The sequence below is a fragment of the Jaculus jaculus genome, chromosome 4 (genome assembly GCF_020740685.1).
Source record: "Jaculus jaculus isolate mJacJac1 chromosome 4, mJacJac1.mat.Y.cur, whole genome shotgun sequence".
NCBI lineage: Eukaryota > Metazoa > Chordata > Mammalia > Rodentia > Dipodidae > Jaculus > Jaculus jaculus.
The window spans coordinates 132342130-132359963 of NC_059105.1; the positions used below are offsets into that span (position 1 = coordinate 132342130).

General features: G+C 40.6%; 1 protein-coding gene across 4 annotated transcripts in view; it reads right to left on the reverse strand.

Moving 5' to 3' along the window:
• Pus10 (pseudouridine synthase 10) overlaps positions 1 to 17834 on the reverse strand; it is a 99415-nt gene that overhangs the window by 74853 nt on the left and 6728 nt on the right. For 3 of the 4 annotated variants that reach the window (XM_004665522.2, XM_045147586.1, XM_045147588.1), the window contains exons 3-4: positions 15385 to 15639; positions 13262 to 13348 (exon numbers count right to left, since the gene is read on the reverse strand). In XM_004665522.2, coding sequence (XP_004665579.1) covers positions 13262 to 13348; positions 15385 to 15639 — 342 coding nt within the window. The remainder of the gene's footprint in view (positions 1 to 13261; positions 13349 to 15384; positions 15640 to 17834) is intronic. The other variant, XM_045147587.1, reaches the window with a different exon arrangement.

The following is a 17834-nucleotide window of genomic DNA, read 5'->3' on the forward strand; positions in this document are numbered from 1 at the left end:
AAGGTTCAGTGTGGTATTACCACATAGGGCATACCTGCACTCTCCAAATCTAACCTCCCCTTTTCCACATTCCCCATTCCCACCCTTCCAAAGAAGTTTAAGGTACTTGCCTGCGAAGCCTAAGGACCCAGGTTCAATTCCCCAGTAACCACATAAGTCAGATGCACAAGGTGGCACATACATCTGGAGTTCATTTCCAATGGTTGGAGACCCTGGAGCTCCCATTCTCTCTATCTGCCTTTCCCTCTCTCTCAAAATAAGTAAATAAGTGAAAAATGAATAGAAATTTAAAAAAAAAATGCTGCCACTGAATTGGTACTTTTATTCTTAGCTACTTTTCTAAAGCCATGTTTAATTTGTAGGACTTAGTAAAAAGCATGGAGCTATAAAATGCAATGAAAACATTTTGACAAAGCTCCAACAATATCATACTGCCCTTTAAGAGTAGGGAGGTATATACTAAGCTTATCAAACTGCCCAGTAAGCACTTCTCTTAATATTTATACCTTTATATTAATGCTACTCTCACTTTGGGTAGAGAATCTTCTCTTTTCAGATGACAGTGACCTTGGGATGACTCAAAAGGTATCATAGTACTGGAAAGAAGTGACTGGAGTACTAACTAACATCTCGATCACACCTTCCAAGGCTCAAGCTCTAATGCAGAAGAGGCGGCGGAAAGAATGTGAAGGGTAGGACTCCTTACAACGTGCTCCCTCCAGAAATAAAATGGCCTGGATATCCATGACCTCATAGTGCCTGACACTACTTACACAAGACCATCATAAGAGGAGGAAAAGACCATGATATCAAAATAAAAGAGAGACTGATTGAGATGGGGAGGGGATATGATGGAATTTCAAAGGGGAAAGTAGGGGGGAGGGTATTACCATGAGATATTTTTTAAAATATTTTTTTTATTCATTTTTATTTATGTATTTGAAAGTGACAGAGAGAGAGAGGGAGAGAAAGAGACAGACAGACAGATACGGAATGGGCGTGCCAGGGCTTCCAGCCACTGCAAACGAACTCCAGATGCATGCGCCCCCTTGTGCATCTGGCTAACGTGGGTCCTGGGGAAATGAGCCTTGAACCAGGATCCTTAGGCTTCACAGGTAAGTGCTTAACTGCTAAGCCATCTCTCTAGCCCTACCATGAGATATTTTTTATAATCATGGAAAATGTTAATAACAATTGAGAAAAAAAAAGAGTAGGGAGTTTCATATAATCAAAGAAACACTTAGTATAATCCATTTAAATAGGGTAAGCAAAATGTTTCCATGTACTATCTATCCATGAGGGGGGACTAGTAAACCAAACTGATGACAGAACAATATTGCCCTCTACTGGACTCAACTATAAAGATAAACCTAAGAATTAACAAGACTTAAGGCTTTTCCCATTAGCCTACTATTAGCCTAAGTCTGGTATATTCATTCCACAGTACTTTTAGTGTGGCAGTTCAGATAAATCAATCATGAATACAGCAACCCCACCAAAAAAGCAGGGCTAGAGAGCAGTTAAGAGAGCTTCCTGCAGCAAACATGAAGACCCAAGGGAGCCTGAGACAGCAAAGTTTGATCCCCACACATCTTAACCTCAGTCCTGTGAGAGCAGAGACTGTAGAAATGCTGGGACTAATGAAACTGCCAAAGCTCTGTAATGAGTGAGGAGACTCTGTCTGAAAAAAAAAAAAAAAAAGGATGAGCAAACAAAAACAAAACAAAGCAAAAACCCACCAAACTGTAAGCCTCAAGGGTTTATATCGTTTTCCCTCATGGCTGCTTGTGGTCAAATGTTTTGCCCCAGCAACAAGAAAGTAACTACAACCCATATGAATTGGATTCATCAGGCGCTTAAAACACTCAGAGGGATTTTCAAAGGGTTAGCAGGCAGTGAGATCTACCCAGGCTTCCTGAAAGCAAATGCAGCGAGATTTGTGTTGAGCCAGTTTTCCCCAGAATACTATTTGTCTCCTGCAAGGAAAATGCAGTACAGCAATTGTTCACCAGCCCAGGGCCTTGCAGCAGGCAAATGTGTGGCAAATGGAGAGTTAATAGTTATAACAAGAGCTCAGAGCCTGTCAGATTTAAGGAGCTAAGTTTAGCAATGGGCATAGGCATGTGAAACCCTGTTTGGCTCCTCCCTTGGGCCCAAGGCAGGCTGAACAACATGAGCCAGTCCTGCCTAGCCTGTTGGAGATAAGGAGATACATGGCCCTGTGACAGTGCCCCAAGATAAGGAAGCAGGACAATTCATAAAGAATGACTGCAGATATAAAGGGCTACATATGATAATGCTTCCTCTCCATGCAAACATATCCAATATTTCTCTTTCGATGGAACAATTAATACAAGTAAACTTTTCTATACTATACTCGACCTTCCTAATTTTTTAAAGTATCTCCTAGTTGCTAAATCCCAAGGCTTGTTGTAACTTGCTTGAAATGGGTGCAAATGGACCTTCAGTAATCCTAACCATCCTCTTTAAGAAGGTCTCATACAATGATAACTCTAAATTTGGAAAGACATCTTGAACAACAGTAAAAATAGCAGTTGAGAATTCTGAATATATTATATTTCTAGTATCTGAACTAACATCCAAACAGGTTATATATATTGTATCCCTACTTATTGTCAAATTATCCTGTGGTCTTACTAATTTTAACCTAAAATTCCTGAGACTTCTGCATAAACACAGATTCTAAGCCACTTCTGTCTCATCCTTTACTTGAGAGTTGTGTTTTTTGTTTTGTTTTGTTTTTATTCTTATTTTCTTATTTTTTTAGTTTTTCTAGGTAGGGTCTCACTCCAGCCTAGGCTGACCTGGAATTCACTATTTAGTCTCAGGGTGGCCTTGAACTCACACTGATCCTCGATCCTCCTACCTCTGCCTTCCGAGTACTGAGATTAAAGGTATGCGCCACCATGCCCAGCGAGAGTTGTTTTTTAAACTCAAGAATTTATATTTGGGCTGGAGAGATGGCTTAGCAGTTAAGGCACTTGAATGCTAAAAACTAAAGGACACAGGTTCCATTCCCCAGGACCCATGTAAGCCAAATACACAAGGTGGCAAATGTGTCGAGTTCGTTAGTGGCTGGAGGCCCTGACATTCTCTCTCTATCTGCCACTTTCTCTCTCACATAAATATTTTAAAATAGAATTTACATTTATTTCTGTTAAATTTAATCTTGTTGGAGTTTCCAGTTCTTAAGATCTTTTGAGTATTAACTGTAACAATTTAACTGCTACATTTTCAACCCTGTGTGAGATTTCTCATCATGTCATTACTGCTAAAAATTATGGACAGAACAGAGTAGGAACAAGCCCCGCAACACAACAGAAAGCTTCCACAATTCAATGATTCTTGAATTTCAAGCTATGCAGAAATCAAAGAGCTCCTAGGTCCTACCTCTATAGATTATGGCTTAAGTATATTTAACACCTAGCCCCAATGGAGTTTCACATGTCTCAAAAGCCGGGCGTGGTGGCACACACCTTCAATCTCAGCATTCGGGAGGCAGAGGTAGGAGGACTGCTTTGGGTTGGAGGCCACCCTGAGGCTACATTGTGAATTCCAGGTCAGCCTGGGATGGAATGAGACTCTAACTTGAAGAAGAAAAAAAAAAGTTTTACATGCTTCATCTGCAGGCCTTGTTTGAGGAAGAAAAAGAGTAAAATTAATGACATGTGAAACTCCACTGGAGAAAGAAGGTCCCACCTGTGTTTCCTGCCATTCTGAGGAAGTTATAAGAAACAGGCCTAGTCAAATGACCTCCTCAACTCTAGTCAGCTGGTGCCACTATATCTCCATGTTCTACCAGTTCTGCCAGTCTGTAAGAGGAAGAAATAATGTAGATATGATTTGCTCTTAGCAAACCTCTTCTGTGTTGGCAACCTTACACTCAGCGCTCACAATCTGGTCAGAAATCTTGCTAGAGTTTCAGGGTCAAGGTCAGCAGATGGCACTTTGCAGAACAGACTGTTCATCTTTGGAAAAGTGGAGTGCACACTTTAACTGTGCCCAGTCATTTAGAAAATCTGTTACCTTTTAAAAGCTCTCAAAGATCATGGACAGCTGCAAGTTCTTTCTGACTTCATCCCGGAATGTAATCCACCCAAGTTTCAATAATAAACCCTAGAAAAGTGTCTTTTCATGGCACTAAAAATGATCATTGTACCTTTTCTGGAAGGAAAATCACACTATTCTTGACAGAAGGAACAGAAGCAAAGTAAGGTTTCAGAGTGCTTTTTTCTTTTCTTTTCTTTTTTTTTTGTGGGAAAAACAGGTTTATTTAGGGTTACAGGCTTGAGGGGAAGCTCCATGATGGCAGGGGAAAACGATGGCATGACCAGAGGGTGGACATCATCCCCTGACCAACATCAGAGTACTTTTTTTCTATGCAGTACACCATCAGTTCTCCAGCTTCATCTGGCTCTAAACCTAACTTTAAGTATACCAAATATTCTTTAGCAATTCTTGCAAGCTTTTGTTTATTAGTGGCTTTAGTTTAACAGTTGCTATTCTAACAAATCTCAGTTTCTTTTTTGAAATCTGTACTAACTTGTCTCCAACTTTCCTTTAGTTCATTTTAACTTTGTAAAAGCTAGATTGTTTGGGACTGGAGAAATGGCTCAGCAGTTAAGATGCTTGTCTGTGAAGTCTAAGGTCACAGGTTTGATTACCCAAAACCAATGTAAGCCATATGCACATGGTGCTGCATGCAACTGGAATTTGTTTGCAGTGGCTGGAGGCCCTGGCACAGCCATTCTCCCTCTGTCTATCTCTCTAATAAATAAATAAACAAAAATCTTTTTAAAAAAAACCAGATTGTTTGATTTAGGCAACAGTTTACACAGGAGTTCATCAGCCTACATATGCTACTTTGGAAATTTTCTAAAACAAAATGTCAAATAAATGTGTGTATTTACATATGTAAATATATTTTCAATTTCTTCTTTTCTTTGAGACATGGTCTTGCCACGTAAGCACAGGCTTGCATTGAACTCATGATCGCTTCACCCTCCTGAATGATACCAGCACGCACCCCACTTTTTAAAATAACTTTTTGTTTTGTTTTTGGTTTTCCAAGGTAGAGTCTCGCTTTCTAGCCCAGGTTGATGTGGAATTCACTATGTACTCTTAGTCTGGCCTCACAGTGATCCACCTACCTCTGCCTCCCAAGTGCTGGGATTAAAGGTGTGCACCACAATGCCCAGCTAAAATAATTTTCTGAGCTCAGCAGTTAAGTGTGCTTCCTGTACAAGCATGAGGGACTAAGACAGCCTGATTTTGAATCTTCAGAACCCACACAGAAACAGCTACATGTGGCCAGGCACATTTGTAACCCCAGACCTGTGGGTGGATGGAATCTAGAGAATTGCTGAGGCTCCAAACAGCAAGCTCCAGGAATCATTAAGAGACTTCATTATAAGACTATGTCACAAGGAAAAACAGGTAGATGGATGAACACACAATTTTTATTTTTCTGAACATGGGTTACCTCATTTAATATAATTTTTTCCAGTTTTATCCATTTTCCCACAAATTTCACAACTTTATGTTTCTTTATAGCTGAATAAAATTTCATTGTGTATATGAACCACATTTTCATTATCCAGTCATAAGTTGACAGACATCTAGGTTACCCAGGTTAATTATACTTTATAGCTAGTGTGAATACAGTAGCACTAAATATAAATAAGCAAGCATCTCTGTGGAAGGACATAGAGTCCTATGGGCATATGCCTAAGACTTGTATAACTGAGTTATTGGATAATTATATTTTAGCTTTTTAAATTTTTTTTTTTAGAGAGAGCAAGAGAGAGAGGGAGAGAGAACTGGCATGCCAGGGCCACAACCACTGCAATTGAACTCCAGATGCTTGCGCCACCTAATGGGCTTGTGTGACCTTGCACTTGTCTCACCTTTGTGTGTCTGATTTACGTGGAATCTGGAAAGAGATCAAACATCAGTCCCTAGGTGTGGTGGTTTGATTCAGGTGTCCCCCATAAACTTAGGTGTTCTGAATGCTAGGTTCCCAGCTGATGGATATTTGGGAATTAAGCCCTCCTGGAGGGAGTGTTTTGTTGGAGGCGGGCTTATGGGCTTTATAGCCAGTTTCCCCATGCCAGTGTTTGGCACACCCTCCTGTTGCAGTGGTCCACCTTCTGTTGGCTAGGGGGTGATGTCCACCCTCTGCTCATGCCATCGTTTTCCCCTGCCATCATGGAGCTTCCCCTCGAGCCTATAAGCCAAAATAAATCTCTTTTTCCCAGAAGCTACTCTTGGTTGGATGATTTCTACCAGCAATGCGAACTGGACTGCAACACTAGGCTTCACAGGCAAACACCATAACCACTAAGCCATCCCTCCAGCTCTATGTTAGCTTGAGAAACCTCCAAACTAATTTCCATAGCAACTGCACCAAACCCTCCCAACCAACAGTAAACAAGTGTTCCCCTTTCCCTACATTCTCATCAGCATTTGTTGTCATTTGTCCATTTGTTTTCTTGATGTTAACCATTCCAACTGGGGGACACACTTCATTTTATTTTAAATTATTATTAGGATAGGCTCTTAAAATGTAGCCCTGATTGGCCTGGTACTCAAATATACCATGCTGGCCTCAGATTCATGTCAATCCTTCTGCCTCAACCTCCCAAGTGCTGAGATTGCAGATCTAAAACACCATACCCAAATTCCCCTTTCTTTTTTATTAGGATATGTTTTTCCCCTAAGTATACTTTTAAAATTGTGTATGTGTAGATGGCAATGTAGGAAGCATGCCAAAGAAGCCTAGGGGAGAAAAACCAAAAAAAAAAAAAAACACTCTTCTACTAAAAAGTGAGGTGTATAAGAAATTACAAATGGCAGCAGGGAAGTAGGAGAGATCCAGAATGTCTAGAGCCCACATAGGCACACAGAAGAGGCTCCAGCAGCAGCGGCACCAGGTCCATGGGGCCACAGCTACAAGGTTCAGCTTGAGCCTCATGAAAGGCCAGGTGAGGGGATTTTCCACTCACACTGGAGCTCCTCACAAACTCAAGAAACATGAAGGTAGGACCGCAGCAACCAAAGGAGGAGTAGATCACGAGGTAGAGGATCACCACCAGCACAAACACCAGCAAGAACTAGAGATGAGGGGAAGGGAGATCACGGCACCCAGCACCAACGACCAAAGCAGTGATCCAGCAACACAGCCAGCCAACTTGAACCCACAGTGCAACAAAGAGGGACCCAAGCAGGAGTGCAGTATTACTGAGACCAAAATCATACCAAAAGGTAACCGAGATTACACCAGGTCACTACCCACCAAATAAGCCTGATATATAGGCATGGATCGGAAGTGCTAATTGCACCTTCCATATCAGGATAAATTATATGTTAAATCTGATGGATGGTCAGATTTGCCATTCTTAAATAGGCTATATTTTAGGCTTGTTATTTGGTGCTTCCTGATTTATAATGGCTTTGTTTCCTCTTCTGATGTTCATTAAGGAAGGGTTTCACGTGGTCACAAATGGAACCCTCAACAGAACAGAACTCTTAACCTCCTACTTGACAGGATTAAGGGTGTGGGGCAACACCCACACTAAGTGACTGTGACTTTGTTAGAGGATCTGGTTGTTATAATACCTACTCTTGCATAAATACTCTGGCCTGTTTTTCATTGAATGTGTACATTGATTGTAGTTAAAATTTAGAATCTGCCTGTATTTTGTTCCATTCAGCCTACTCGAATACTCTCATAGCAGGCAAACCCAACATCAAGGGTCACTTTTGTAGATACTCTGAGAGTCTTAAGAGCCATACCTAGCACCCTAAGCTCCTAAACTGAAGATATATAACATCAGATTCACTGACACATCTAATAATACTGTAGCTAACTAGAAATTCTAAGCATTAAATAAATCCAAGATGCAAAAATATATACGTTATAACACAAGCAACACCAAAAATCAAGACAATATAAATCCTCCAAAAAGTATTAATGCATCAGACCTCCAGTGAGGTCAATTCCTCTAACTCCAATGAGTTAGAGGAAATACCTGAGAAAGATTTCAAAAGAATGATTATATATATGCTCAAAAAAGTCAAAGAGGAAATCAGAGGAATGAAAGAGGAAATCAAAGAAGACACAGGAAACCAATTTAATGAAATAAAGAGTTCAATACAAGATATAAATAAGGAAATAGAAATAATAAAGAAAAACCAGTCAGAATTACTAGCAATGAAGAACACAGTCAATGAAATAAAAACCTCTATAGAAAATCTCACCAATGAAAAGTCCCAAAGTGAGGTCGGGGAAGAGACTGAGTCAAGGAAAGGTAGAAGGAGGGCTAATCAAAATCTAAGAGGATGCAAATAAATCAAATGGAATCCTCCAGTTTCAGACAATGGAACACTCAGGAGCCATAGATCATTGTTAGAAAATTTTCAGTGCCAGGAATGGGATACCTCCAGTGAGTTGTTGGCCAGGGAGGTCCCTGATGACCCCAAAACATTATAGGCCATTACCGAGGCCCTTGGTTTCCCACCAGGAATAGATGGTAAGACCCTACAGCTGAAGACTCCACATACGTGGGCTGCAAGGCCACTGAGAAATCCTACTGGAACTGAGCTGATAACCTCCTCCATGTAGACCAGCTGACAGAAAGCTGGAAGAAGCCATTCTACATGTAGTTCAATGGGAGAAAGAGATACCACCAGTGAAGATACTCAACAGTGGACACTGAAAGCCTTATAATTGGCCAGCCGGGCCAAATGAGCCAACGGGTGCAATAGTGGCACATCTGTCATGGTGGAAACCAACTGCCCTCTAATTGGACTGGAGGCCCTCTCCATGGGAGGAAATACATCTCTGATACTGAAAACTTAAAACAGGGGTAGTCATGAGCCCTAGGGGTATAATGTCTGCTGCTATCTGGCTAAATGTATATACTATGCTTATCAAACTGTCCAGTAAGCACTTCTCTTAATGTTCATACCCATATATTAATGCTATTCTCATTTTTGGTACAGAACCTTCTCTTTTCAGGTGGCAGTGACCTTGGGATGACTCAGAAGGTATCACAGTGCTGCAAAGAAGTGACAGGCGTGCTCAGCACTGCAACAGCCTTACCACACCTTCCAAGGCTCAGTGTCTGTGGAAGTGAGGTGGTGGAAAGAATGTAAGCGCCAAAGGAAGGGTAGGACTCCTTACAAAGTGCCACCCCCCCAGACACAAAATGGCCCAGATATCAATGACCTCACAGGGCCTGACACTACCTATACAAGGCCTTCATAATAGGAGGAAAAGATCATGACATCAAAACAAAAGAGAGACTTATTTGAGAGAGAGAGGGGATATGATGGAGAATGGAGTTTAAAAGGAGAAAGTGGGGAGAGGGAGGGCATTACCATGGGAGATTGTTTACAATCATGGAAATTGTAAATGAAAATTGTGTGCATATATGTGTGTGTGTGTGTGTCCATATGCATGTGGGGGGGGGCATATGTCACAATAGGTGTGTGGAGGTCAGAGTGCTACTTGGCTTTCCCACCTCACCATGGGACAGGGTTTCTCTCTCTTTGATCTTGATATGCTGCTGTTCTTTGCTGAGCTCTCATGAGCTCTTGCAGAAAGTTCTGGGGGAAATTCTGTCTCTGCTTCCCATCTCAACATCAGCGTGTTGGGATTACAGAAGCCCTTGACAGCTCTTGGCTTTTTACATGGGCCTGGGGATCAAATTCGGGTACTGAGGCTTGAGTAGTAAGTGCTTTATCCCCCTTAGCCATCACACCAGCACCTCTAACTGCTCTCTTGCTGGATGGAACCATTTCATTTGAATTCAAGTCTGAATTTTGTTTTCTCTGAAGTACCTAGTCCTTTAACATTTTATTAACAGCTTTCCTAAATCTAGACAACAAACCATGATAATTCCCTCCCTCCACTCTCATTCTTCCATCTCAAACCTAATCCTTCTTTTACATGGATTGTGGGGAGTCAAACTTGGCAGTCTTTAGCCAAGAGGTCTTCATCCCTAAGTGGTAAGTGCCCTTAACCACGGAGATATCTCCCCAGCCCTGATGAATACAAATCTTAGATTATTTCTCAAAGTGTGGACCTGAATAATAGTTTATGCAGCACTAGCAGGACAAGTGAGTTTGTTAGAATTGCAAGTCCTGATCACTACCTGGCCTAATATATCCAAATGTCTGGGGATGATGATTGAGAAATTCTCCAAATGAACAAATGAGTCTTGTTTGTCTGTTTGGCAGTCTGTTTGAAGCAGGGTCTCACTCTGTAACTGGCTTCAAATTTATGGCAATCTTCCTGTTCCACCCTTGTGGCTGCAAGGATTATAGGCAGGAATTATTACTCCTGGCTACAAATGAGTCTTATACATGTAAAAAAGTTTAAGAAACACTATTCTAAAAGAAACTGATCAAATATAAAAGTTAACAAATAATGGGCTTTTAGTCAATTGTGATTTCTATCAAGTGTCTAGAATCCTTCTTCTTTCCTTCTTCCTCCTTTTTTTTAAAAAAAAAATATTTTATTTGAGAGAGATTGAGAGAGAAAGAAAGAGAGAAAATGGGTATGCTAGGGCCTCCAGCCACTGCAAATGAACCCTTGACACATGTGCCACCTTGTGCATCTGGCCTACATATGTATTGGGTAATTGAACCCTGGTCCTTAGACTTTCCATGCAAGTGCCTTAACCACTAAGCCATCTCTCCAGACCTCTTCTTTTTTTAAAATAGGGTCTCACTGAAGCCCAGTCTGGCCTTGAACTCACAGTGTCTGTCTCAGCCACACCCACTTGTATCCAGCTGCTGCTGTTTCTTCTTGTTAATATTATTATTATTCCTCCTTTCTTCTTCCCACCTCCTTCTTCTTCCTTTTTTTTTTTTTTTTTTGGTTTTATTTTTATTTCTGAGGTAAGGACTCACTGTAGCCCAAGCTGACCTGGAATTCACTTTGTATCTGGCCTTGAACTCACAGCAATCCTCCTACCTCTGCCTCCCGAGTGTTGGGATTAAAGGCGTGCGCCACCACACCCAGCTGTATCAAGCTTCTTAAACCATGGATGACCACCTGATATAAGGTCACATAACTAAATGTGAGGAAAGGAGGCAGCAAACAAATTATGCACTAGTAAAAGGTTTTAAACTTGCAACAGGAGGCTAGAGAGATCGCTGAGTGGTTAAAGATGCTTGACTGCTAAGCACAATGGCCCAAGTTCAATTCCCCAACACCCATATACAGCCAGATGCACAAAGTGGTACATGCGCCGGAGTTCACATGCAGTGCCAGAAGGCCTAGGGCTCACTCGCTCTCTTCCTCTCCTCTCTCACTCACTCTCAAATAAATATTAAAAAATAATAATAAAGTTGCAACAGCCAAAAATTAATTCACAATCAAATGTGTAATGAATCTGAAGTGCTTCTGGTAGCACTTGCCTGTGTTGCACTGTACCACTTAACTGCAGCATTGGTTCTGAGCATACAACATGCACTTGGTACTGCATTCAACACCAGTGAACGCTGCCTGAAGCATATCAGCTCAGATTCAAGACCGCTGCATGTTATGAACTGCAATGGCTTTACTGTACATACAAAATTCTCTGTTCTTTCTCTTTGAGAAACATAATGGTTTAATTATAGAAAACAAAGACAATATTTTCCTATTATCATTTCTCAATATGTTAAGTATCAAATCAGTGTATCTTAGGACTGCATTACATTAAAAGGCTTGATTTTAAAACTAATGTTTGACAAGAGAGAGACCTTATCTTGGGCTGGAAATATGGATCAGTGGTTAAGTGCACTTTCCATGCAAGAGTGAGAACATGAGAGGGCCTGGGACCACTAGAGTTCAAATCTGCAGATCCCACATAAACAGCTGGGCAGGGCCACATGTGCCTATAACACTAGTCCTGCAGAGGAACAGAGACCCAAGAATCATCAGAGCCCCACAAGCTCCAGACTTAGTAAAGAGACTGTGGCTCAAAACAAGGCAATGAAGCAGGATATCCAATGCTCCAGTCCAACCACCATAGCTAAGTGTCCCTCCGCCCCCCACCCCATGCATAGACAAGCATATGGGGAACTACACACACACAAAATAAGTTTTGGAAGTAGAGTTAAGACCCTGTCTCAAATAAGATGGAAGTTGAGAATCAATACCCAGAGGTTGTTCTCTGACCTTAACAATGCCACATCATGGCATGCACACAACCTATACATGCATGCACATGCACAGACACTCATACACAAACACAAAAGGAAAAAAATACTGTTGGAGTGCTGCCTTAAAATTCATTAAAAAAAAAAGTCACTCAATGAATTCTGGCTTGGGACTAAAGCAAAATTTCTAGCAATTTCTGAAACAACCCTCAACACTGTTCTGTGTGTGACACCACGCCCGCCAATATAAGTGTCAGTATTAAGAACACTGCCTCACATAAATAATGTAGTACAAAATCACAGAACAATGGGTGAGATGTTACCTTGAAAAAACAAAAAATATATATAAATAGACAGACATACACACACACACACACACACACACACACACACACACACAAAATCAAAGTATTGATATCTCTGAAAAACACTGAAGATGTTCTACAATCTGAAATATAAAATACTCGGTCAATATTTAATTCAACCTTTGGCCTACATGTAACATTGGTGGTATAATGGTGAATTTTTCCAATCTTTGACCTACTTGTGACTAATCAACATGCCCACTCAAAAAAAGTGATGGGGCTGGAGAGATGGCTTAGTGGTTAAGCACTTGCCTCTGAAGCCTAAGGACCCCGGTTCAAGGCTCGGTTCCCCAGGTCCCACGTTAGCCAGATGCACAAGGGGGCGCACGTGTCTGGAGTTCGTTTGCAGGGGCTGGAAGCCCTGGCGTGCCCATTCTCTCTCTCTCCCTCTCTCTGTCTTTCTCTGTGTGTCTGTCGCTCTCAAATAAAAATAAAAAAAAAAAAGTGATGGAGGGCTGGAGAGATGGCTTAGTGGTTAAGGTGCTTGCTTGCAAAGCCTAAGGACCCAGGTTTGATTCCCGAGAACCCACATAAACCAGATAGTATGAATCTGGAGCTTGTTTGCAAACTGCTCTCAAACTCCTGATCATCCTGCCTCTAACTCCCAAGTACTGAGAATACAAGCATGTACCACAATGCCCATTTTACATCTTCCCCCACCCTTCTTTATAAATTGCTAGTCTGCCTTTCACGTACACCTTTAAGTGTGCAAAAGACCTTACCTCTCTTACAGATAGCTGTGGTGGGAAGGAGACTGAAAGAACCAAGTTGGTAAATTCAAACCCAGAGGCCTCAACCTTTTGGCATACCTAAAAAAAAGTATTACAATGATATAAATTCCAAAAACTGCTAAAAAATATTGTTCTTATCTGCATCACATGAATTTCTGTTCAGGAGATGACACTGAACAACTTACACACTTTCTGCTAGAGGCTTAATAACATCATGTTTGTGAAGTATGCACAAGTTCCTAGGTTCGACCTGGTACTGCCAAAACCAACACTAAACAAATAAAAACCTCACATTTGAGTGAGGAACTCTCACAAACATCTTGATTAAATATTTGCTAACTATGATCCTGAAAACTAATAGCATGAGGTACCAAATGCATAAGGTACTAAATGACACACACAGAACAACTGACCGAGTATCAAATAGTTTTCTATTAGGTCACTTCATAATTGTAAAATACCTTCAAACATAATAAAGCCAAATATAATAAAACTGACAGCAGAAAACCAAAGGTAATCCCATATTCAGGCATTTACCTTTCTGTAATGTATCCATGTGGCATACACGTGTGTATGTGTGCAGGCGCCTGAGTATGTGTGGGTGTGCATACATATATGCATGTGTGTGTGAAAGCCAGAGGTTGGAATCAGGTGTCTTCCACAACCGCTGTCCAGCTTATTTTTAAATAAGATAGATTAGCTAGCCAGCAAGCCCCAGGGATCCTCCTGTCTCCATCTCCCCAGTGCTGGGATTACAGACATGTGCCACCATGAGTGGCTTTTATATGGGTGCTAGGTATCTGAACTCAGGACCACATGCTTGCACAGTAAGCACTGCACCAACTAAGCCATCTTCCCAGCCCATCAGTCATTTACCTATTACAAAAGGTTGTAACATTTGTCCTTTCTAGGAGATATATACACGCATATATATACACACACACATACTCTATATAGCATGTACAGGTAATATATACTAAGAACTCTTCTCTAAGTCCTTAACTATGTTAAAACAACAAAAGGAAAAACTTCTCTATTTTTCTGTAATTGAATAGCACTCATGACAAATATAGGGATATATATTTCATTAACTTTCAAGTATGTTGATATGAAAGAGTATCAGAATGGTTGGCTTTTTCTTTACTTAGGAAAGCATTTGGTGCTGCACTGATGGCTTAGCAGTTAAGGCATTTGCCTGCAAAGCCTAATGAGCCACAGTTCAATTCCCTAGTACCCATGTAAAGCCATATGCAAAATGGCACATGTCTGGAGTTTGTTGCAGTGGCTGGACGCCCTTGTGCACATATCACATGTATCACATTCTCTCTCTGTCCTTGAAAATAAATAAATACATTTTTTAAAGCTTTAACAGCAACAACAAAAAAAAAGCAGGGCTGATGAGATGGTTTTGTGGTTAAGGCACTTGCCTGCAAAGCCTAAGGACCCATGTTCAATTCCCTAGGACCCATGTAAGCCACATGCACAAGGGGATGCATATGTCTGGAGTTCATCTGCAGTGGCTGGAGGCCCTGGATCACCCATTCTCCCACTCTCTCTCTGCCTCTTTCTCCCTTTCTCAAATAAATAAATAAATATAAAAATAGAGAAGAAAGGACACATTTTAGGGCTGGGAGAATGACTCAGAGGTTAAAGGTGCTTGTTTGCAAAGCTTGCTGGCCTGGTTCGATTCCCCGCTATCCACTTAAAGTGGTGTGTTTGCATCTGGAGTTCATCTGCAATAGCAGGAAACCTTGGCATGCCCAATCACTCCCTATCTCTTTCTCTCTCTCTCTCTCTCTCTTTACTCTCACATGAATAAATAAAATACAGCTGGTTATGGTGGTGCACTCCTTTAATCCCATCACTCAGAAGGCAGAGGTAGGATTGCCTTGAGTTTGAGGATACTTTGAGACCACATAGTGAATTCCAGGTCAGTCTGGGCTAGAGCAAGACCCTACCTCAAAAAGCCACAAAAAAAAATAAAAGCATTTTACTGATTCACTGGTATGAGCCAAGTTGAAATGAATGGCACTGTTCCTTTTACAAGGGAAATTTTAAGCCTCAAGATTGAAACTCTGCATAATTAGGCCTATAATAAGAAATAAATTATTTACCTTTTTAATGAACTCTTTCTCACAGAACTCTTGAAGAATTCCTAAGCAAACATTGCATACACTCAAATTTGAGTTCCTGGAAGCAATGCTTCCATCATCAGTAACACAGAGCCTGTCCTCTCCATTTTGGCTCAGATTATCAATCCCATTTTCCAATTCTTGCAGCCGAATTTTCTTGGAAGGTGGGTTTGGAACTTCCAAAACTAATTCATCTTTTTCAGTCTTCAGGTATTTCTGCATATCACTCAGCAATTCCTGAAAAGTTAGTAAAAGAAAAAGTAATAACTTTTCACAATGTCTTTAATGGTTTTTAAGTAAGATGAAGACAAAAACACAAGAGAGGGCTGGAGAGATGGCTTAGTGGTTAAATGCTTGCCTGTGAAGCCTAAGGACCCCGGTTCGAGGCTCGGTTCCCCAGGACCCACGTTAGCCAGATGCACAAGGGGGCGCATGCATCTGGAGTTCGTTTGTAGTGGCTAGAGGCCCTGGTGCGCCCATTCTCTCTCTCTCTCTCTCTCTCTTTCTCTCCCCCCCTCTCTCTCTGTCTTGTCCCTCTCAAATAAACAAGTAAAAATAAATAATTTTAAAAAATAAAAAAAAAACACAAGAGAAAATTATAACATCACAGACTTGTACAATGTTGATTTATACCACTCTTGGAGTAATCAATTTACTAGTCACATTGGTTTTTCTACAGAATTTGAGAGACTTATCAAACTCCTATTAAGTATGGGGGGGGGCTGGAGAAATGGTTTAGTGGTTAAGGCTCTTGCCTGCGAAGCCTAAGGGAGGCAGAGGTAGGAGTAATGAGTTCAAGACCAGCCTGAAACTATATAATGAATTCCTGGTCAGCCTGGGCTAGCGTGAGAACCTACCATGGAAAAACAAAACAAAAACAAACAAACCAAAAAAAAAAAAAAAAAAAAAAAAAAAACCTCACAAGCACAATCAGACTTTAGCATGGTGATTGTTTAGAATGGAAGTCTATCAAGTAAAAACAAAACAAATAGATGCTGAAGTGCTGGAATTTGGCACCATCATGAGAATCCATTTATTAACATAAATATAAGACATTCCTCTTGAGAATGTAAAACCTACCATTCATTCCCTTGAAAACAATCTCATACTTCTCAAACTCCACTTATCTAACTGCTCAGAGGACTGTATCCATGTTTCTTCTAAATTTAACTATTTAACTATTAGTTGATGGATATTCTTTTTGAAATTTATTCAGATTATACTTTACTAACTTAAAGAAAAAATATTTCATTCAAATTCAATTCATTTGGGGCTGGAGAGATGGCTTAGTGGTTAAGGTCCTTCCTGAAAATCCTTAAAAAAACCCAGGTTCAATTCCCCAGTACCCACATAAGCCAGATGCACATAGTGGTGCATGCATCTGGAGTTTGTTTGCAGTGGGTAGATACTCTGGTGTGCCCATTCCCTCTTGTTCTCTCTATCTGCCTCTCTCTCTGTCTCTCAACTAAATAAAATATTTAAAATAAAAAATAATTAATTCATTTTATTAATACACTATTAGCTTTTCAAACCTCACAAATATTCATACACACATATAAGTATATCATGGCATACACAACATGCTTATTATTATCTAATACCTGTAGTATCAATATAACATACTACATCTATGTGTACATATATACATACTTATATAGTTATATGAGTAGAAAAAACAAGCTTAAAAATATTTTTACGGCAGGAGAGATGGTTTAGCAGTTAAAGTACTTGCCTGCAAAGCCAAAGACCCTAGGACCAATATTCCCCAATACCCATGTAAAGCCAGATGTACAAGGTGGCAACATGCATCTGGAGTTCATTTGTAGTGGCTAAGGCCCTAGCGTGCCCATTTTCTCTCTCACCCTTATTCTCTCCCTTCCTCTCTCTCTCAAATAAATAGATAGTTAAAAAAATATATTTTTAGAGCCAGGCATGGTAGTGCACGCCTTTAATCCCAGAACTCAGGAGGCACAGGTAGGAGGATAACCATGAGTTTGAGGCCAACCTGAGACTACATAGTGAATTCCAGGTCAGCCTGGGCTAGAGTAAGACCCCTACCTCAAAAAACCAAAATACATACATACATACATACATACATACATGCCTACCTACATACATTAAAGTCTTCAAATTTTTTACATATTTATTCACACAAAATGTTACAAGTAAGAGTTTGAATCCAACATATGCTTAGTGTATATCTGAAAAGTGTGTAAGGAAGCCAGGCATGGTGGCACACACCTTTAATTCCAGCACTCAGGAAGCAAAGGTAGAAGGATTGCTGTGAGTTCAAGGCCACCCTGAGACTACACAGTGAATTCCAGGTCAGCCTGAGCTACAAGACCCTACCTCAAAATAAATAAATCAAAACAAAGTATGTAAAGAAGGTTACACAAAGTAAGCCTTATTACTTTATAGTCACATTGTATGTA